General features: G+C 45.8%; 1 protein-coding gene across 1 annotated transcript; it reads right to left on the bottom strand.

Annotated features, from left to right (window-relative positions):
* ATP6V0A4 (ATPase H+ transporting V0 subunit a4) lies at window positions 1–23,513 on the bottom strand (the record flags this gene model as incomplete). Its single annotated transcript, XM_084205358.1, has 20 exons — window positions 1–94; window positions 1,105–1,276; window positions 2,285–2,402; window positions 3,371–3,505; window positions 5,425–5,532; window positions 7,146–7,362; window positions 8,292–8,410; window positions 10,847–10,940; window positions 11,391–11,548; window positions 11,825–11,964; window positions 12,731–12,881; window positions 13,152–13,364; window positions 13,949–14,042; window positions 18,749–18,831; window positions 19,402–19,528; window positions 20,282–20,376; window positions 20,748–20,873; window positions 21,924–22,018; window positions 22,829–22,907; window positions 23,397–23,513. The coding sequence occupies 20 exons, from the start codon at window positions 23,511–23,513 to the stop codon at window positions 1–3; spliced, it is 2,535 nt and encodes an 844-aa protein (XP_084061484.1).
* Window positions 23,514–23,543: the final 30 nt, after the last annotated feature.

Raw genomic sequence — 23,543 nt, forward strand, 5'->3', positions numbered from 1 at the left:
TTACTCTTCTGCAGTGCCATTGATGATGTGACTGAAGGAGAATGGAGAAAATTTGTACCCAGCTCCCACGTAGAACTTGTTCTGAAATTCCACCCTAGGGAGGAGCAGAGGGAGGCATCAGTGCTGCCTGTAGGCAGGACCTACAGCCAGCCAAGAGGCTGAAATACGGCACCCACGGGAAAAGGGAGGCCACAAGATGTTGGGCTCTAAGCTGTGGATGTAAGCCCTTTATGGCACCAGCAGTGAGACACAGGCAGCCCAGGGAGCAACATGGCACACATCAGCCCTGACTTTCCATCAGGCCAGACTGAAAATGCTGATCACAAGGCCAATGAACAGAACCTTGCCTGGTAACCTGCTTCTAGAAGCTCTGAGAGCTGAGAGAACCACCTGCTAATTACACTGGAGGGAGACAGACCCCTCCTCTTTCCTGCACAGTGACAGGCACCTGCACCATGCAGTGTTTATGACTTGTGCTGGGACATTAATTGGTGAAAAAGGCCACAGCTTGGGGCTCTGGTAGGATGCTGAGTTATGGTGGTGGTGAAGGGTATTTTGTCACCTTGGTCTTGCTCATGTGCTGATGGTGGGTCCCCACCACTGTCCTTGCCTGCACTGATAAGCAGGGGCTAACTTGGAGCTGGTTTGCCACAAAGCCTAAGCAGCCTGAAGCTCAGCTTGGGCTGATGACACAAGCATAGACCCAGGTTTTCATCAGGTTTTGTACTCCCAGCTGAGCTCCTGCTGCCCTTGGCAGCAGTCTTGTTAGAACCTTGGGTGGGATACACAGCCAGTGGTGTGGCCGTGCTGCCTTGGGGCCTTGTGGTGCAGGTCAGAGAGGCCTCAGGGGCTCTGCATGTTCACCAGGACAGCACTGCATTTGCCCCACATGCTGACAACCCCTGCAGGTGCAGGAGGACAAGCAGGTTGCCCCAGGGAGCAGGTCAGAGCAGGGATCTCTGAGCTCCCTTTGGAGCTCCCTCACTTCATTTGCCAAAGACAACCAGTGGTCCAAAGCACTGGCACAGCATGTCCACCACTATGCCCAGCCTGTTCCCTCCCAGAGCCTGGTCTGGGAACGCTCCAGAGGAGCACAGCCCGTACCAGTGCAGGCGCAAGGCGTGCAGGAAGGCCGAGAGCCCCTCCATGACCAGCAGGATGGCCACCGTCAGCACCGCGAATGCCGCGAAGATGATGAAGATGGCGATGAGGCCGGCCCAGCCGCCGCTGCTGAGCCCACTGTGCATCACCATGGTCCAAAGGACCTCTGACAGCTCTGCAGAAGGAAATAAAAGGAAAAGAGCGCTGAGCAGCAGCGACGGACAGATGCAGCACGCAGTCTGCCAGCTCACCCCTTTTTCCCAGTTTGCAGAATATGCATGCCCTCAGCTAAGCTTTTTAGTGGCTCTGTTTTATTTGGGTATCTGTTCTCCAAGTAAAGCTAATGTCTATCAGCCTCCACTCCACTCTTACTAAGCTCATTTCGGTGCCAAGAAGTACAGCTCACCCCTGTCAATCCATGGCATGCCACACCACAGCCCCCCTCCTTGCCCCCCACCCCCTTTCTATTTTCCTTTTTTTGTGTGCACAATTCTTTAGGGCAGGTGCAACTCCTAGCCAGAGGCATTACAGCAATATTAATAAAAAGCATTTTAGAAAAATTAGAAACATTGAAAATCTAAGTTCCAGCCTGAGGCAATTTCTAGTATTTGAGCATCTGTTTTTATCACAAACCAAGACAAGAGGCATTGAAATGCTGTACATTTTTCATGGAGTGTGATGTTCCACTGAATGTTTCTGGGAAAGATCCCAGTGAAAATGACAAATTCCAGAAGCTCTTGAGCCAGACCTTTTCTTTCTTGTTTGCTGAACAGAATCAAAATTACTGTTTCAAGTAATTTTGGCATTCATCTGCATACCCTAAGGCTACAGCATGTGCTTCTTGGGAAAAGCAGCTCTGGCTCCCATACTGCCTTCACCTCCATGGACTGGACTACACAAGTGGACTGCACCTCCCACCGTGCCACACACCATGAGGACTATTCCAGAGGGGTGGCTAAAGAGCAGTGCCCTGGCCCTTTCAGAGCTGCCAGGGATCACCTCTGAAAACTGAGATGCCCACCATGAAACACTCAGAGTGATCTAACCAGAAGCAAAACATCCTGGCACAGAAATATCCACAAGGAGAAACATGGATTTCATGAAGAGATCTGCAGGAGCAGTCAAACACCAGCAGAAGCCATGACCAGCATGGTGAGGAGACTGAAGGGGGACAAACACTCACGTGCATGGGCCAAGCTCAGCGCCCAGAGTCGCAGGTAGGAGGCTGTGTTGGAGATGCAGCCAAGGCAGTATTCAATGGTGTGGATAGCTTGGTGGACAAATATGTCTCCAAAATTGAACTGAAACAACATATAAAACCAAAAAAAGTTTTATTAGTTCTCACTTCAGGGTTTTCTTGTTAGCAGAGCAACCCTCCACCAAAGGCTCTTCTTACTCCTTTCCTTGCTACGTCCTGAGCAACACAAATGTATTTCCCAGGAAAAGACTGATCTGAAAAGTGTCAGTTCTGTATGATCTTCCCATACATTCTCGCTGGAGAAATACAATTCCAGTGAAAACTAAATGTTTGGGGAACAGCTCATGTTCCACTCTTACGATTTCAAATCCTTAAATGTCAATCCAGTTGCTGCCAATCTCTGTCATTTCTTATAGAGACAGAAATTCTTATGTAAAATAGGGGCTTTCAGACTATCTGCCTATGAGCATACACATTTTGGGAGATATCACTGAATAACTGTATCTCACAATAATGAATAAGCAAATCTGTGAAGATTCCCTGTGACTGGGAACAGCCAGCCATATCCACACTCAATATTGTTGATACTCCCAACTGCTACAAATATTTTTGTCACTTTTTCCTGTGTTGCTTCCTACTGTAGAAGCTCTTGACAATATCTGCCAAAGGAAGGATTCTCTCCCTAGTCAACAATTCTGACTGCCAATTTTAAATGCTGCTTTGCAATATAGAGGAAGGAAAGCTCACTGACTCTTGGGAACGGGCTGACCTTCACTGGGTGCAATGTGGAAGTGAACAACCATCCCTGAAGAAATAAATCCTCGAGGTTTGTAAAAGCTTGAGGTTTGCAAGAATGCGTGCCACCACCAGGCAAAACCAAAGGAAAAATTCAGAGGAATTAATTCAATGAAAGTTCAAACCCTATTCTGTTTGAAAACACAAACTGTTACAACAGTATGTGTTGGTATCTTGTTAGACAGAAGGGCTGGCAATGCTGCAAAAGTCTTCTGCTTGATTTTGTGTCTTGTACAATTGTGTTGTCTGAATAATTTTCTGTCCAAAGTTTCTTACCTCTTCATCTTCACCCTCATGTCCTTCATGGCCACCGCTGTGGTCTCCCTGGGAAGCTTTCTTGGAGTGATTGGTCTCTGGGACATCTACCTCATTTTCACCTCCCGAGTTTCCTGAGGTGGCTTGAGAACGGATCTTTCAGAAACAAAATGCAGTATGCTCGGTTGATACCAAAATGGAGAAGTCCATGGCACAGAACTCCCTCAATAACCTCATGGTGGGTAACATGTGAAGGATTATATCATGAACACGAAGACAGTTTCAACAATAGTCATCAAGGACAGCAGAAATTGAATATTCCCACCAGATGGATAATAATACCTAAATGTTTTCCATCCAAGAGCATTTTCCAGTGATTCCAACTATTTTGTAGCTAGTTTCTAGTGTCACAATGCACTCCTTGATCCCACCATGAGAAGACCCATCACTTTTAGCAAATGAGAAAACTGAGGTACTTTTAAAGTTGATGATCCCAATTAGATGGGTGCAAATCAAAGCAATTAGTGTCAAGTGAAAGAGCAACAAAGCCTGAGAGGATCATATGACTTGATAAAGGTCACACAGTTCTTGGATACAGGCAGAAATAAAATTCAAAGCTCTTGATTCACTTTAAATTGGCAAAAACCTTGTGGCAGCTTCTCTACAATTATTATTTACAGGACTTTTCTAGAGGCCTGAACAACCTGATCTAATAGTCCTATTATACAGCATAACCAAATAGAGACCTCATGGCTTCTGTCAGGTTCTGCCTTGTCACCCTTTATAGCCTCCAGCAGGTTTCATGGGAAAGGTCTCCTGACAACATATTGTTTCCTAGTGCAGCAGTAATGATTGTCACACCCGCTTTATCTTTGCTTTACCTGAATGTCAGCATAGAAAACAGACTTTGCTGCAAACATATAAATATAGGGGAATGTAGGATGTGATCAGACAGCTAACATATGAAAATTAGGAATAGAAATATGGGGGCACAATAGGAGGTGGGTAAAACCTGTCAGATGTTCCTGGCATAAAAGCAGGAGATGGAGCCAGCCATGTCAAGCCTTCATCCAAATCCCAGAAGAATGACAAAATAAGAAATTACAGTGCAGAGGCAGGGCTGAAAAGGTCTCCTAGGGACCTGGCTTTCAATTATAGGTCAGAAGTGACTGGGTTGGAAAAGGTCAAGCAGCAAACCAGCATCTCTTTCTTCAAATGGAAACATCTGTGCCCTATAAATGGAACTCCAGTCACTAACTCTAACTATAAAGAGAAGTAAATCTTGACTGACATGTAAAGTCCTGTTAGTGCAGTAATGGAGAGAATTAATGATCAGCTGGGAAACTGCAGCTGCCGCAGCTGTGTGTTGAGAAGCTGTGGGCAAACCACAGAGCCCATGGGAAGGAGGGCTCTCTTAATGTGAAGGCAATCACTTAAGGAAGAAAGAACTACCAGAAAGCAGGCAACAGCTTTTAAATCAAACCTCTCCTTCAAGCACTGTTGCTCTCCCCACGGCCAGGACTTTCACAGATGCCCCATTTCTACAGAGAGCAAACTAATGGTTAGTGGAGACTGTGGACTGACAACTGAGGTGTTTTCCCTGTGTTTCCTTTACCAGCACTTCAATCTTTCTGAATCTTCTTTGGTTTTGGATACAACAGGTGAAAGAGCTTGGTGTCAGCTTAACAAATTGGGTATGTCCTTGCCTGCTTCCAGGGAAATGTTTCCTTCACTGGAGATATTCAAAAGCTGTCTGGACACAAACCTGAGTAATGAGCATCCCCTAGAGAACCCTAGGGCCCTAGGGAACCCTGTTTCAGCAGGGAGTTTGGACCAGATGACCTCCAGTGATCCTTTCCAAATTTAGTCATTCTCTGATTCTAGTTTAGATGGTTTAGACATGTCCATACACATGTCCTGGCCATATGTGGTGTACAGCACACTTCGAAATTGTCAGAGAAAGCCTGAGGTCAGAGAAATGTGGAATTACATCATTGCAAGGAGTTTTTGGGGTCTGTCTCCCCAGCTTTGTCTTTGCAGTACTGAATCCCCCCCAGCTGATCCACATCCCTTACCATGCGCTGTGCTTTCTGGTGGTTGGCTCGGAGGATGAAAGGTTTAATTAGGAGCATCCAGGGAACAGCAATCAGAGCAAATATGACTAAGAAACTCTGCACTTCTTTCTAAAAGACAAAACAAGAGCAAGAAGTTGTTTTACTTCATTTAGCCAACTAAGTTTATGGTTAGAAAGCTGAGTCTATATAATGGTAATTTTTTTAATACAACAAATACAACTCAACTCCCTGTTGTATTTGTTGTATTTGGCTGTGTATCCTCTGCTTGTGAGAATAAGGAAATAAATGTATAGTGGTTAAGGCTCCAGGAAGCACATTCAGCTAGAGATGGTTGGAGACCTAGAGATGAAAGGCTTTCATGCTGAAAAGGGTTAATTTACCAAAATTTCATGCTGCTGGCTTGAACCTGGCTATTCAGTGTCCCAAGTGAATGTTCTAACTCTGTGTGAGTCAGTCAGGCTGCCTTGCTCTGATCAGTGTAGAAAGGCTACAGTAAGAACCAAGTCATTCAAGTCTTGCCCTGGATTTACTCCACATCTGCAATTCCAGAAGGATTTGAAGCCCCATAGCTTGGGTTTGGTAACAGATTGTCCCCACAATATAAAGTGTTCTAACATTGCAGCATGGCACCCCTGTTGCTGTCCGGACAAAACTGTTGGTACTTTCAGAAAACAGCAACATTAAAACAAGCAAAGAAAACCTTAAACCACATCTTCTTAACCTTAAACCTTATTTTTAAAGCTGCCTCAGATGTCTGATCACCTTATGATTGGGCTCATACAATATTTTCATTCAGACTACCCTGGTAGATGGCACATTCTGTTCCTGGTGGGGCAGGGGGACAGGAATATAAGAAAAAAATTGCCACCTTGGGAAAGCTTTGTGTTGTTACAAAGCACAATGTTATCTAAAGACTTTTTAAAGGCTGGGAAGACTCTGTTTATCTAAACTCCCCTGAATCCATAACACAGTTTCTTGGAGCTGATCAGGGCTCTGCTAGTTCTGACTCACCAGCTGTCCCTAAAATTGAGCTCATGTTGGAATGCCCAGTGTGCAACTGTATAGATGTGGGTGCACACATGTGGTTGTATGCAGCACTTGCTTGCAGATTATTCCTTGATGCTGCTGATGTAAATCAAAGAAATCAAAGAAAAAAATGCCATGTTCTGAGAATATAAATAGAGATGACTTTAAAACAAGTTTTCTCTTAGGGGATATTTTTTCGCTTACTTTTTTTTTTTTTAAGTGAACTCCCAAGAGGAGTTATTTCTGACAAAAAGCTAGAAAATCATCTAGCTACTTCTACTTTTTTAGGTGAAAATGTCAAGTATTAAAGCTTTCCAAAGATGAAATAGGAACTTATCTTATAGGAAGAAAGGAAGATGTCTCTAGCATTGTGACCAGACTGCAGGACAGTATGCCTGCAATACACAGCTTTGTATCTCTAGTCACACTTTGATTTTTTTTCCCCTAATAGTATCTTCCACTGCATCATTATTCTTGTCAGAATGACACTAGGAAAGAGATTTCGTCTGCATCACTGACTGATAGCTGCTTTCCTCTCCCTGTTGACAAGACCAACACAAATACCAGAAGAATAAACTTTACTTTTGTGACTGACGCTTGTGATTGAGCCTCTGAGCCTGTATCTTTATGCCCACTCTCCACAACACCCACTGCAAATACAAAACTACAGTGGATTCAGGCTGCTTGATCCATACCTGATGCAGATACAACGGAGCATTTGAAGTGTCACTATAGTTGAAGAGAAACATGTTGATAAAGTGGATGAGGATGCTTGGTGCACTCTGGGATGAATGGACATCAAAATGACACCATTTGAAAATAATCATGAAGACCAGGTAGCCAAAAAGAGAGATGATAAAAATCATCTCTGGAATGAACTGAAGGATAATGTTTACATATTTCCTGAAGTAGCTGGAAAGAATCAGGAAAGAAAATTAGAGTTAATACACTAAATATTAATACAAGTTTGCACCCAAGTCTGGCAGTACTTAGTTTTTGGAAAATAACCTAACAAATTTACAACTGTCACTAACCAAGAAAGAAGTCCATAATTAAAGCCTTTATCAGTGAAAGCCATTGTTTAAATACAAAAGCTCTGTTATACTGATTATCTTCAGGTTTTTGTACTTGACCTACCAGTATTTCAGCACCTCAAAAGATTGTTACACTGAAATAAAAGACAATTTTAAAAAAATGTCTTATTCACAAAGTTGAGCGTTATATGTCATGAAAGGTCAGAACCAGGTGTAGTATCAGTCCTGTAGGGTCCTCTCAAACCCCTTCTGTCCTTGAAGGTCACTACACACATTGCAGCTTTGGAGAGTCTCTCAACACAATACTATCAGCCCCTGCACTCTATCACCATTTTTTATTTACTGCAAAATGTAGAGGCAGAGATATAGACAAGGACAATCACAAACCCTGATCAAGAGCTGCTAAGCTAGGCGAAATGCACACACTCTGCAAGATTCCAGTGTGTTTTGTTTTAGGCCAAAAGAGCTTGTCTTTCAAGAGGAAAGTTGTCAATAGTGGGAGGTGCTACATCTTTTTAATTTAGTGCACTTCAATATTTCTGCAAAATTGAGAATATAAGAAAGTAAGTTCAAAAGAGAGTTTATTGAAGAAAATACCTGCAATGTTATGGCTGTCCTTTGGATTTAGCACTGTATATCAACCATTGTGTGAGTCAGCCAGTGTATGGGACATTTCTACTCACACCAGGGAAAGGTCAAAGTTCAAATCATCACTCCAAAATATGACTTTCTCTCAGTGAAGGACACCAGTTTAGTGATGAGGACTTGTGTGCTGCTGCAGCAACAGGCTTGCTGAAATGAACTTACATGTGGTTGAAGAGACTGAGTATCACCCCAAAAACCATATGCACAATCCCTATGACAACTGACATCTTCATTTTGTAGGAGTTCAGGAAAGTCAGCTTGTTCGATGCAACATTCCAGATCTTTGGGTAAAGGAACAGGGAGAGAGAACAAGATTTTCAGGTGTTTGATCAATAAAGGGTTTGTGGAAGTTGTTGCTTTGGCACCATCAATTTACTCCTACCAGTTCTAGCAAGAGGGTAGCAATGCACAGAAATCTAGATTTTCCCTTTATTACTTTTCACTCTGCCAAGGTATTAATCTAAAATGTATAAAGCATTAAACTTATTTAACAAAGGAAATAACAAGGATTTAAAATGGTCCTATGACTTTGCTTCAGTCCTCCAGAAACCTCTGCAGAGGCTGGTAGCAGAACCTAGATATTTTCTGTGTCATTTCCTGTCCTTAGGCTGAGTCATCATCTTTAAGAAAAGTGGAAAGGCATGAGAAAATCCCTCCTGCTGCAACCAAAATTAGTTCCACCCTCACCAGAGAAGCACAGAGGACAGACCATTTTCAAACTTTTTGTTTGAACAGGAAAAACCCTTTTCAGCTCTTTGGTCATGGAGATGAGCTTAATGCCTGCCTCTCTGCACTAACTTTTTAGTTATGTTAGGACATACATCCCTTCTCAGTCCTGCCTTCTGTATGCTACAGAGCTTCAGGGTTGTTTCTCATTTCTTCTCAAACTTCCTAGACCCCAAAGTCTTCTGTCCTCAGAGACAGTGAGTAGACACCACTTTTCAGACCCTAAGTATAGTACCTGAAGAGAAAGGAGGAAGACAGGATTATTTGGAGGGTGAAACCTTAGCTTTTGCGTGTTTGTTTGACATGCTTTGCCTCTTCTCTGGATACCAAAGAGACTGCCTAGCTTTTCCATATCAGGGTGAGTTTTTTTCCAAGGTACACCTCAGTCATGCCAGCAGGATTTGCAAAATGCTAAGAGCCATCCATCCTTCAGGGCAGATGACACAGATGATCTCCTCAGAGATTATCTGGAAACTGGTGCTTCCTGTCCACCCCTTCCCTGCCAGAACTTGTTCAGCCATTCTTCCCTCCCAGCTAGGACTTTTACACTCTTTAACAGGGAGAAGCCAGGTTGGAAGAGGTAGTCTAGGTCAACCTAAATTAGGGCAGCATGCAGAAAACTCAGCTACTTCTGACGTGATTTTCTGAACCAGACTGCTCACATCCCAGGCAGAGCTTTAGAGCTGAGTTTATAAAAAACTGACTACAAGGTCAATGTCTCTGAGAACCATAGGAGGACAGAGTTCCTTTGGGTGACCAATTAAAATGAGAGTGCAGCCAGCAGGGATGGGGGTTATTTGACTAATATGAAGATTGAAACAGGAAAGCTTGATGTGAAAAAGTATGTTTCAATACATGATAAAGACAGAACAACAAGAAAAAGGGAAATAGGACACAGAGAAGAAAATGTGGCTAAATTAAATAATACTGCCATTTATTTCACATTCCATGCAACAAATAGACTGCATGAAATTTGGAAGTTTGCTTTCAAACTGGTGAGCTATCTCTGGAATGGGTTAAGTACTCAAGTAAGAAAACAGAGTTCAGCAGATGTGTGCTAGAAAAGAAACTGTTGCACAGGACCACTCTCCAGCAAAATCAAACTTCCTTCCTGCTGACTATTTGCTGCTGCCTGTGCAGAGCTGTTAGCAATATATCAATTGCTAATGGCTAAAGGAAAGCTTCAGAAGGACTGATGAATGGTGGGGTGAGTGGTGGTTAATGAAGTTGTATTGAATAGTGTGATACCTGAGCATGATCTAAATAGTATGGAATAAGGGGTGGAATGGGCTGATTTTGCCTGGGTTAGAGATATTTTTCTTCATAGTGGCTGGTATGGGGGTGTATTTTGGATTTGTAAACACAGGGTAGATAGTATGGAGATGTTTTTGTTATTGCTGAGCAGGGTTTGTACAGAGCCAAGGCTTTTGCTGCTTTTCATGAGGCTGGTGAGGAACTGTGGGGGGCATGGGAGGTTGGGAGGAGACAGAGACAGCACAGGTGACCCAAAATGAGCAAAGGAATATTCCAGACCATATGGCATCATGCTCAGTGTATAAAGTGGAGGGAAGAGGGAGGAAGGGGGGGATGTTCAGAGTGATGGTTTTGTCCTCCCAAGTCACCATCTCATGTGATGGGGTCCTGGTCTCCTGGAGATGGCTCAGCTCCTGCCTGCCCAGGGAAGAGATGACTTAATTCTTTACTTGTGTGCACAGCTTTTGCTTTCCCTGTTCAACTGTCTATATCTCCACCCATGAGCTTTCCAGCTTTCACCCTTCCAATTCTCTCCCTGATCCCACTGGTGGGAAAGTGAGTGAGGGGCTGCGTGGGGCTTGGCTGCTGGCTGGGCTTAAACCACAACTATGTAAGGAACAAAGAGCAAGAGGTGAAAAGCACAGCTTCAAGAGAGAGTGCAGGGAGCTACTGATGCACCTGAAATGCAGAAACAGGATTGAAATACAAATTATCTTAGAGCAATTTAATTTAATTACCGGATCTATTCCAAATGGATATGGATTTCCAGAGTAGACTCCTGGGACTGCTGGATCCAGCTGCAGCACTGTATTTTCTAGAAGCACATCCTTACTACAAGAGAAAAGGGAAATGCCCTTTGCAGCTTAATGTCTCTATCGAAGCCTACAGTATATTTATGTGAGGTGTGCTGAGGACTACCACAGGATATCTGTAGCTGACTCCAGCCTTTCTGTGACCTGTTATCCTGCACTTGTGTGCATGTAAATGGGCCCCACACAATGGCAGCCTCCCTCACACTGATAATTCTCTATGCATCAGCCCTGGACACCTGCAGATTTTTATGCACATCAGTGCCTGAACAAACAGGCGTGTTCCCGGGGACTCTACATTTCCATTTCAATAGTGAGTTCATCTCTGTGTGTCAGACAAAACCTCTGATTCATTCATGGCTGCATCCACAGCAGGGAGTCTTTCCTTTCCCCACACAGGCAGTCTCTCTCTTTCCGAGCCTACATGCTCCATTTGGTGTGTTTTTACTTCCTTCCTACATTTAGCACTTACTTCCAAGTGTTATTTTTAAACATGGGGATGATGTGCCAGGAAGAACCGAAGAAGTTGAATGATTTGGAGAAGCAGTCATTGTAGATGAAGCCAGTGTACATGGAGAATATGCCCATGAGCAGGATCAGGTAGCGCCCGCTGAAAAAGGTGTTCCAGATCTGCAGGGGGAGAAGGCAGTGTACATCAGTTTGTGGACCTCAACCAACAGCAGACATGATTGTACTAGTCTGTGTATATACAATTATTCATAGAAAATTTTGGGCCCCTTAGGCCCTCTGTCTATGAGTAGGTAGAATTGTAGAATTGCCAAACCTCTGCCTCAGAGGTAACTTTGAACCATCTCCACACAGCCCTTGGGAGGCTGGATGTCCCCTTTATCCAGTGGGGCTGATGAGCCTTTCCCTGTGCTGATAGGGTGCACCCCTGGTACTCACCTCATTAGTGCTTTTCTGGGCCAGAAGGCTTTTCTCATTAATCACCATCCAGAGTGCAAAGCCCAGCATGACAGCGCCGTGGCCACAGTCCCCAAACATCACCGCAAACAAGAAGGGGAAGGTAATGATAGTGTAGGGAGCTGCAGGAGGGAAAGGTCAAGAAGCTCAGTTCTCTCTAAACAAAAAGGTCTCATCAAAGAAGCAGTCTACTCCAGCAGGCCATTCCTTACAGGTACTGCCCTAAAAGGCCTCCTCAATTCCTCCCCTACACGCCAGGCAGTCAGATCTAGTGCAGAACTAGCTTTAGCATCACAAAGAATGCTCAGTTGTATGACCTGTACCTTCCTTGCAGTTTTATCCTTTGCTTCTTACCTCACCATAATAAACACCATGTGTAGACAACTGCATTCTGTTTTGCAACACAAAAATGTATTTGTGTTGCAAATACAAGGTTATTATCATGTTTCTCAACCTGCTCAGCCTCAACAATCTGAGTTAATCTCACCCTTTCACATGGGCCCCCATTTCTTGGTTTCTACTAATTCTCAGTGGTCTGAAATTCTCTAGCATTGTTTCAAACTTTTGTCAGGTCCTTTTGGCCTTCTTTGCCTCAACACAGTGAGCTCAACTTACATTTCCCTTATGAGCTTAGTTCTTTTCCTCAGACCAGCTACCTCACCATTCTCAAACCTGTATTTGTATAGTTCCTTATTTCCATCACAATCATTCATTAAAGACCAACAGCCAAATCTTTGCCTGAGAAAATCCATGCCTGTACACCAAACAGTTCCAATATGGTTCAGGTTTCTCAATCAGCAGTGAGTACTTTTTTTAGGATAGTGAGAGAGTTCAAAGGCTTTACTTTGGCTCATGCAAATCAGATGTATGTAGCTGAGTGTTTCTCACCTGGGTTCATCTCCCTGTAGTTGCCCACACCATATGCATCCACGATGTTCTGAAATCCAGCTGTGAACTTGTTGGTCCTGTTGAAGGTGGGTGGTGCCATCTTGGTGTGTATGGCAGTGAGGATGGGGGCAATTGTGGAGCCACTGCGTTCCTGCAAACCCAGTGACAAGGACAGACACAGAGTGAATAGAAGAACTGGCCCCACAACCACTTCGGGCTGAAGGGTCTGCTACAAACCTGCTAACATTTAATGCTGACCTTAAGCTCTGTCAAAAGATAAAAGGTCAAACGACAATGGGACAAGCTAAATTTAGAAAAGGGAGCCCCACATTACAGTACCAGACCTGTCTGAACATATGCTCAACATATAAACATTCAGTGTGGGTGAGAGCTTCAAGGACCCAAACTGTTGCTCTCTTACCATTCCTTGATGGAGAGCTCTTTTTATCCGGTCAGCATCAGCCACTGGGAACCAGATCTCTGCAATGACACACTGCTGGGTGACATCGATGTTACAGCAATTCAGGATGTGGTAGATGGCCTTGATTTTCTTCACCTTGATCCCCCAGGCCCACAAGTTGGCTGCTGCCTCATGCAGCAGTCGCTGGCGGTGGGACTCGGTTTGTGTTATCACCTGTAAGCACAACACAGGGCAACACCCAAGACAGGGAAACATGGGGGGCATGAGCTACTCAGTCAGTTGGAGAGGGCAGGTGGAAGAGGGTTGATGGAAAGGAACTATTTGCATGAATGTGTGGGGTATCCTGGAGAGCAGCATCTGCAGGTGTGGACACAGGATCACTCAACAGCAGGTGCACAGTGCTGGTCACCAAGAACTCTCTCTGCATGGCCCTGAGTCACTGTAAGTGCAGAGGAGACCGCTGGGAGTTACCTAGCTGTGGGTTGGCTCTCTACCCAGTTGCTTACAGACTGGCCACATCTCACTCCGTGCTCCCAACCTGGCATCTCCTGCAGGCAGCTCTGTGCCACAAACCTGGGGAATATCACACCCATGAGTAGAACTAGAGTTCATGGTCTTGGGACCTCCATGCACCATGTGGCCACTACAGTGCTGCTGCATAAGGGAACAATGGAGATAATGAGATATGGTGTCAGGAAGACAACCTGTGTGGTCTGCAACATGGTTTCAGACAGGACAAATATCTGGCCAGGTCCCACTTGTAGGGTTCAGTCCTCACGAAAGCCACTGCCACTTACTGTGTTTAAATCCTCGATTCTTGTGTTGACTCCATCGAGCATTTCTCGGCGCTCGGTGGCAGACTCTGGACAAGGATAGACTGTGGCACGAAATCTAGCCTCAGTAAGAGAGAGTTGAGAAACACCCGTTATTTTATACAAATTTTATATAAAACCCAGCTGAGTTTTCTTTCTCTGTACTCTTCTCAGCTCAAAGGCAGGGAAACTGGAGTTCATTCCTGACCCAGCAATATACTGTTCTCACATACCACAAAGTTGCACCTGGTCTCCCAGAAAGGTTCAAATAGGTTCCTTTATCCCTTGATGAGAATAAGGATCCCTTTGCCTGCCCTAGCTGAAAAACCCTCCTTGTCTTAGGTGACACAAGAACCTGATGTCATACAGAGGTCATCTATGACTAACATGTAGACACCTCCCTTCTGTCCACAAGCTGCTTGAATTGAGACTCAAGAAAAACCCACCCACCCTGGCAAAGGCAGCCTTGCTAACGCAGTAGCCAACAGATGTCCCTGTTGCACCGAGGTTGGAAAAATACCATGTGCCAGTCTGCACTACCCTCCTGCAGGCACTGGGAGAAGGCATCAGCTGAGCTACTGCTGCACTGCAAGCAAACGCCCTTTGTGCGGGCAGGCTGCATGAGTAAATAACCCCGTAAAAACAAACAAGCGAGCGAGCAAACAAACAAACGGACGGTATTTTCAGGATAAAGTAGGAGAATGGCTGTGTGCTTCTAGTCCACCTGTTTGGCTAGGCACCTTGGGAACTAGGGAAGGGTTTCAAACACCTGAGAGCGTGTCTGCTACATCAGCTTAGATAACCAGTAATGAAAGTTTTTATAAGCTTACCCCCAAGGTTCTGTTTGGGGGTAGATTCAGTGGGTTTGGGGGAAGATTCAGTGGGTTTGTTTAGTGTGGTATAAGAAGGACTAATGTGGGATTCTAAATTGAGTGAAAGTCTTAGCTCCATGCAGGTACTGCTTCAGCTCTAGCACGGAACTCGACCTTCTCTAGCACAGCTGCAGGTCACCTGGTGTAAAGGTGCTTCCACCAGCACAGCACACTGCAGTGTTGGACACTATATGATCCCAGCACAGACAATTAGAAATGAGTTGCATGTCTCTCTGAGAAGTGTGCAGCTACCTGTCCTGCCTGCAAAGCAAGTCCCAGAGCATTCTTCATGCACAGCAACAGGCACAAGGAGTTCCCCCCAGGACCTTACAGGCCACAGGGTGCACTGCTGCTGCTCTGCCTGCAAGCCTGAGATGAGCTAAGGTGCTGCAGTAACTAAAATAGCAGACATCCCTCCTGTTTTCTACTTCTTGGCTTGTTCAGTGATATCTGGTGCATGTGCCACCCCTGCCACTTTGATACTGCCCATCAGATCTGCAGGAAGAGATCCTTCCTCTTTGCAGAGCAGAGATCTCCTGCCCCTGACCTAAGGCAACACATTTCCACCATCCTGCTGTGGATATGCTGAGTAAGGGCCGCTGAAGGGCTGTCTTTCTTCATGTGAGATGAATTAAAAGATGTAACAGGGTCATAGGGGGTCTATCCCTGTTTGAGAGACAAAAATGTACAGGCTCTGTGTACAGATAAGCATCATACTCTGGCTTTGTCTGAGCGCAGGATATTTCACCACCTGCTCTACAAAATCAGTTCCAGCACACATACAAGTGAGTACAGTTGCAAATTGAACAAAACAGCTGCAGTTTCCTAGAGATCAGCCCAGAGCTGTGTGTAATGACAGCACGTGCTCTTCAGCTAAACTTCCCTTTCCAGAATTGAATTTCTCCTCACTCAACACCTGGTATTCGTTTCCAAAGGTTATTCACCCTACCTAATTATTTCCATCTTCTTATTCTTCACAGCTCTTAGTTCATCTTTAATAAGGATTTTTAATCAAACTTGAAAGCTTATTCCTCCATGCTGTACAGTTCCCCCATTCCCAATAACGTTATTGCAGCAGTGCTACTTTGATCTTTTAACAGCCATTTTGCATACTGAGTATCAGCTTTGCCCTAGTGGCACAGACATCTCTGAAAGCTCCAGGAGAATTCAGCAGGGAATCCTTACATTGATAAACTCAGCTTAGTATTCACATTAGTACTGAGGCAGCTGCAAGAAAAGGAGGAAAGGAAAAATTCTTACGTTTTCCTCCTTCCTGCTCCCTCTACACCTTTCACTAATAAATTTGTGCATGGACTTAATGCTCATGAAATTGGCAGACTAATGTTACCAATTAGAGTCAAGCAGGGACTACAAGTGTAACCTGAGGCACACAGCTCTGCAAACAAATCTTAGCCTGCCTTGCAGGAGGCTGGCTCAGACCAGTCCCATGATTTTTGCAGGCTATTTACTTGTCATGAATGATGACTTAGTGCTAAGCAGAAATGTCCTGCTGGGGCTGGAACGACACTGCCATCTGCTTTAGGTATAGTCATCCCTGCCTTAAAGGTGGACCAGACTAAGACGTCTTGGCCTGGGTACCAGGGATAGCTGATGGCCCACAGAGCACAAAAGGAGGGCCAGAGGATTAATACATTTAGAAATCTGCCACAGAGGAAAACATCCGTATTGATGGGCATATTAGCAACCAAAAAACTGAAAGGAAGAAGGAACATAGAAGATGACTTCATTAACACTGCAAAGAGTGTTCTGTGGATTTGTCTTTGGTAGGTGTGCTTTCCTTCAGTTACAAGGGCCTGAGAGAAACCAGTCTAAGTTCCTTCCTACAAACCTACCACCACATACATCTGCAATGCTAGCTCCTAGAAACTTTGCACCACAACCTCCCTGTAGGGATTTCCAGCACTGCCTGAGCCCTAGCTGCAGAAGGTTGTGCCTATGGTTTGGGGGATTTTTGTGTCAATCACAATGAATAGGTTGACAGGAATTGCATTGTTTGTTCTTGTACTCCTATCCCAGGAAAAAAGTCTTTGACTGTTGACTACAGGAAATTTTAAATGCTGCAGAGGAAAAAAAAAGAAAAAAAGAAAAAAAGACATCCACAATGAAGAGCTTTCAGCACTCTGTGGGAAACCCCAGCCAGCTCTAAATGTATGACCCGGTGACTTCTTCTTGCAAGGTCCTCAGCACAGGGGAAAATCCAATGGGAAGCATTCCCCACCAGCAACTGCCCATGCAGAAGGGGAAAAGGGGTCTGAAGAGCATTTAAAAAGCAGGAAAAGAAATGAGACATAAGAGGGTTGTGGGCCTGATGAAGCAAGTCCAAAGGAGGGCCAGGAAGATGCTCAGAGGGATGAAGCATCTCTGCTATAAGGAAAGGTTGTGAAACTTGGGGTTGTTCAGCCTGGAGAAGGAAAGGCTCCAGGGAGACCTTACCACAGCCTTCCAGTACCTAAAGGGGCCTACAGGAAAGCTGGAGAGGGACCTTGTACAAGGGCAGGTAGTGACAGGACGTAGGGGAAATGGCTTTAAACTGAGAGTAGGTGTAGATTGAATATTAGGAAGAAGCTCTTTACTGTGAGGGTGGTGAGGCACTGGCACAGGATGGCACAGAGAAGTTGGGGATGCCCCATCCTTGGCAGTGTTCAAGGCCAGGCTGGATGGGGCTTTGAGCAACCTAGTCTACTGGAAGGTGTCCTGCCTATGGCAGGGGAGTTGAAATGAAATGATCTTTGAAATTCCTTCCAACTCAAATTGTTCTATGATTCTATTATAGGCAGTAAATAGTAATCCAGAAGGAGAACGAGGCTTGCTGAAAACTGAAAGAGCACTGGCAGCAGCAGTCTGATCCTGCACAATGGCTGTGGCAGAACTCCCTGTATGTCTGAGCTCCAGCATCAGAAATGAGTGATTGAGAGCTGGGAGCCTTCCCTCATGTCCATGACTGCTTCATAGACAGATGCCTACCTCAGGAGGGCTGGATTTCCCTCTGGATGGTCATTGCCCTCCACTGCTCATAGAAGGTACCTTGGAGGGCCCCATTTGCAATGCAGGAATTGCTAACAGCCCCAGGGTTCTGTCATTCGTTGGGACTGAAGTCAGTGATGCCAGCTGGATGAAAGATCCACCTGCTTTTATTCTGATGAAAGGCAGGATGTAAGGAAAGACCTGCCCTGAGTGCAGATGTCAGGGAAGAGCAACTGCTCAGCCTTTCCCTGCAGGCTCTTGGCTGGCCTTGCCTGGCTGAGGAGCTATACCTGAAATGGGCTTGGTGACAGCAGACAGATCCTCTCATCAAATCTGATTTACACTGCAACAAAGCTCATTGGTCATCAGTGTTATGAAAGAGTAACAAAATATTCAACCTGAATTATCTTTTCAAGATGCTTAACAGGGTGGAAACAAGTCAGGTTGTATGAAGCTTTCATTTCTCTCCTGGGCTCTGTCTCTGATTACACAGATATTGCTCAAAGGCCTTGGGAAAGGGATGAATAAACTACAGCATCATCTTTCTATGAAGAAATGCAGGAAGGCTTGAGAGCAAGTTGAGGATTACCACGTTTCCAGTCCTCAAGTTAGGGACCCTGATTTTCATGGGAAGAGTGCTGGGTATTTTTTTAAAGAATCCCCTTTTAGATGTTCCAAGTAAAAAACCTAGCAGCTGAAGCTCTCAAGAGCTGTATGCCACTTAGGAAAATGTAGGATCTCGAGTTCCAAGTGCCAAGGTGACGGATGTCTTTCATGATTAGGAGCAGCAGAGCTGAGGAAGGGAAGGGAGGTTGGTTGCAGAGCTGACAGCTGAAGATCTGAAATCTAGCTTCAAATTCAGCCAGCCTAGACTGCCAGTTACCACCTCTAGGGGAGTCATTGTGGCTTGCCCACAGGCCTGCCTTACCCATCACAAATCTTCTTGATTTTTTGTTTAAGCTGCTCTCCTTGATAGAAAATAATGAACACGTTCTTCTTCACCTCTTCTCTCTGCAACACAAAATTCAAGCAGAATATAACACACCCAGAGTCCAGTGCAGAAAAGTTGGTATCTTTTTTTCAGCAGCCTCTCCACTGGTTGTTTTACTCCCCATCCCCAGTTTCCCATCAGCAGTGTTTTCCCCAGATGCTCTTTCAGGAAACATGCACCAGCAGCTCTGGATTATGGGGGAAGGAGCAATGTGGAGCAGAGGGGACAGAGTTCCACTGGGGCACAGGGTTCACCCCAGAGACACCAAGGGGAATCGATCCTCCATGGCTAATTCCAGCTGGGGACAGCCACAGTCCACTTCCATGGTAATACAGCTGCCCTGTGAGGCCTCATGTGCACCTTGACAGGCAGGAAAAGGAAACCCCCTCAACAGCAGCAAAAGGGGAAAGCAATGTCAGAGAAACCTCTCCCACCCTCAAACTGCCCCACATTTGCCCTACAGGCTGTCCTCAGACCAGAGCTCTGCAGAGGCAGCCCATGCTGCAGCACATCCAGGTGCCCAGTTCTGTGTCTGCAGGTCCCAAGCACCCACAGAGGGCAGAGGGAAGCACGGCCAGGTTGGTACCTACTGTCACAGGGTCCTCCATGGGGGTGTCCATTTCTGTGTACCGCAGGTAAATGTTTCCCCTGCAGGCTCGCCACAGTAACCGCTCGAAGGGGATCATCCTTTCCCTCTTTATTACCCCTGCTGTGAATCTGAGCAGAGTTACAAGATAAATTAATTACAAGCCCATTCCATGCCTTTCAGGACCTGTAGCACACATGATTTCACAAGCTCTTGTTTTCTGGTCTGTGCTAGCCAGGGCTCTGCTGCTGCTGCAGGCACTTCTAGGAAAACCTTCCCTGCTCAAGCCTGGCTTTTATCTCAATCTACTGACTTTGTTCTATGGTTCTTTCTTAAAAAAAAAAATTCCTAGATCAACAGGTGAAGGTGAAGAGAAAATTCTGGCTAGAAGTGGAAGAATAGAGAGATGCCTAAAGTCACAAAAATGAGAGTGCCTGAATGGCAGAGGCAGGAGGTAGAAATTTGGAAGTGTTGGTTTATCTTTACTCTCCTGTTTTCTTTTTCTGAGAAAGAATCAGACTGCAGACCTGTGCAATAGCATGGCTTTTTCTGTGGCTAGACATCTATCCATGAGGACCAGATGCCTGAGTCCAGAAGTCATGGGTGAGGTGCCTTAAGACAGCAATTTTCAGTCAATACCTACTAAGGCATCACTGGAATTGGTGGCCTAGAACCAGAAGTCCTTTTGTCCCACTGACCCATAACCTAACCATATTTTGATGATAGTTTCTGAGGACAGTCACTCTCTTATCTTCATGAAACAGCTGTGCAGAGGAGGCTGGTGAGCACCCTCTGCTAAGAAGCTGAAGGAAGCTGTGCCAGTGTCACACAAGGCAGCACAGGTGGGAAGTCTGGCCAGGCTGGAGGCCATCACCAATACACACCCCAGCTTGGCAGCTGCAGCAGCAGGAGTGCTTCTCAGCTCCAGCAGTCCAGATGTGTCTTCACTAAAGAAATCATCTGGCAGATTGGTTTCTGCCTGGAAAACATCAGTTTTACAAAACACTCTTCAGCATTGCCAGTTTGAAAACTATTTTCACATTTTTCCCTTAAAAATTTCTCCCCAAAGGTAGCTTTCCATGGAGATAAGACTGAAGGAAAACCAATAAAAATAAGTTATATCTTAGCAATGGAAAAGCATAAATGATATTTTCAAAGAGATTTGTGAGCTGAGTTTTTGAGCCCCACTGACTCACAGAGCAATGCAGGCTCCAAAGCGACTGAGGTGTTTTTGAAAACCTCATCATGGCTTATGGTAAAGACCTCTAAAAGCAACATACACCAAATGAAAGTGCAAGTTCTTAAAAGAACTTTCCACATCTCTGTCGGAAGAGCAAAGAGGCCTCTCACCTCGAAGAAATCCTGGGTTTTCTTCAGCAGATGTTTGAGCTCTGTCAGCTCAAGGAAGTTCTGCTTCAATGTTTGCTGGTTCTGGTTGGCTTCCAGCAGCTCGGCTTCAAGTTTCTCCAGCACTGTCTGTTTAGGGTCCAAGCACATCCAGAAAAACTCTGAAGCAGATCAGCAGCTCTTTCCCAAGGTGATACCAAATCTCAAACAACAGTTTTGGTTTGGTTTGTTTTTTTTTTCAAGGGAGAATCCAGAAATATTCAACAAACAGTTTGATTACCACTTTTTGTAGGAAAATATTCATCAATGCCAGTGCATCACTTTTCCATTGCAAACATTCCCTGATGGATGTGTTGTCCTCCTCTGGCACTGCAGTTCTGATGCCCCTGACCCAAGCACAGGCAGGTAGGTGTGTGTGGTGTAGGTGTCTCAGCCTGGCTGGGTATCTCTGCTGTTCCTCACACATCTCACACCCCAGACTGACTGGCTGCCATTGTACTCACTACAAAAGCAGTTTAGATTCATGAGCAATAGGCCAAAAATTAGGTGCTGACATGGGGCCAGGAATACACCAGGAAACCAAATTGCTTGTGCAGCTGAAGCCCTTGGAAAGCTTGATTTTCCTTTCTAGCCACCTTTGTATGCAGCATTTTATAATTACCCTGTCAGTAAACTTTGCTACCAGCTGGGCTGGAATAAAGCATCCCTTGGACATCCAAAAGCGAGGCCCAAGTATTTGTGTCAGGCCCCAGCATCACAACCACACTCCCAGCAGGACAGGCAGTCCTGGAATTTTTATGCAGTGAAGTGGGTTCTAACATCAGGTCTCTTGGTAAAACACCAAACCTTTCTTATTCTCCCACACCAAACCTTTCTTATTCTCTCCTATAGGATGATGAGGCATTCTGTGAAAGTAATAATTTTTCCTTAATATGGGGGACCAGAGGGATGTTTCACAGGGCATGGTAAAAAGACTGAGCTCCTTTAGGAACAGGCAGCAGGACCAGCCTCAACCTGAGTGCTGAGGCAGCAACCTGGGGAGCGCCTCCTTGGGCAGGGAGAGTTGTGCCAGCCTCAGGCACCAGACTCTTCCTTGCAGGGAGGGTTCTACTGAGCACATTACACAGACAACCTGGTGCACAACCCTTCCCTCTCCTGGGTCCACTCCAAGTTCTGTACCTCCATATCAATCATTTCCCGAGGGAGGGGTGTCTCTGGATACTTTTCTCCTTTCACTATCTCAACATTATCTTCCATCTCATTTTCCAGAAAACCTGCAAGCAAAGGGCACAGAACTCTCAACACAGAATCATCCCTGGTGCATCATCCTGGTCACCAGCTTGTTGCTCAGCCAGGACCAAGGCATCCAGTGGAGCTGTGACAAGATTAGTTGATACATGAGTGCCATCATCCCAGAGCACATACACAGCCACCAAGGAATTAACACCCCCAGGCTCCTTTCCCAGTGGAGGCTGAAGTCACAGCGATCATTCCCACATGGGCAGCCCTCAGCCCTGGCACAGGGGGACACCATGGCCCCCTTTATTTGGGGCAGTGAGTAAGGCATGCAGAAAGCTCAGGTTCCACTGCTTGGCCAACAATGCCAGGTGCTGCCGCCGTGGGCACAGTGGGCACCAGCGTTGTGGTGGGGAGAGTGCAGAGCTCCCAGGACACACATCCACAGGACAGTGGGAATCACAAGTTGTGCTGCTGCTTGTGTTTTAAAGACTTATCTCAAGGCTGAAGCCTAGAAAAAGTGTGTGCCAACACCTGGTGCACTGGTGTAACAGTCAGGTTATCTGGACCAGCCACCTGCCCAGCCCCAGATTTATCTTGTGATTTTATAAAAGCTAATTAACAGTTTAAAGTTCAGTTCACCATTTTCAAAACAAGGGCAACAATTTATTGCCCATATGGGGTGAAGTGGTAATTAGCTGAGCCATGGAAAACATTTCCAGGGGCTCAGATGAAAACATCACCATTTTGCCACTAATTCTGCTCCCCAGTGTGAGAGCACTTAAAGAAACAAATCCCACACCACCAGTTGGCAGGAAGCCGATTGCATCTGACAAGCGTTTACTCACGCAGGATTCTCTCCAAGGATTCGCACCTTCTCACTTCATTCACAAACTTTCTCTGGAAGCTGTTGACATTCACATTCAGCTAAAAACAGGAGGGAAAACAAGCCTGGGGCTGAAGGCTGCACAGTGCTGTGCTCATTTTTTAACATTAGCAGAGAGCAAGGGCCTTTGGTGAGGATGGCAGACACCACTGGGTGTGACAGGGTCCTGCTGGCAGGGCAATACCGTGGGCTTCCTCATGGCCCAGGACCTGGTGGCCTTGCCCACACCCTTGCTGTGACAGCAGGAGTCACAGAGGGCCCTTCATGGGGACCCTTCCTGCCTCCTGATGATGCAAAGGGCTGCTCTAAGGCTGTGCAGAGGGCATGCAGAGCGCTGGGTGGGGACTCAGGGATGGCTGGGGTCTTGGCATGGTGTTTGGGTTTCAGATCAGCCTTGGGGAAATCCCGCTCTCACCGTGGACTTTTTGGCCTCCCTACAGGGGCATCTTTCCCAAGCGCTTTGAGGGAAGGACAAGCACACGCTGGGGCACCTCTCCAACAGCTCAGCATGCCAGCCAGGCACTACTCACATCTCTGAACTGCACCAGCCCCAGCTCCCCGAGCTCAGCCACGCAGCAGTAGGCAGCCTCCACCTGCAGGAAGAGCTGCCTCAGGCTCATCTCCTCGCTCCGGAAGATGGAGGCCATCCTGCCCGCTCTTCCCTGGCCTGGGAGGCC

Source organism: Fringilla coelebs, assembly GCF_963513975.1.
Source record: "Fringilla coelebs genome assembly, chromosome: 5".
NCBI classification, from domain to species: domain Eukaryota; kingdom Metazoa; phylum Chordata; class Aves; order Passeriformes; family Fringillidae; genus Fringilla; species Fringilla coelebs.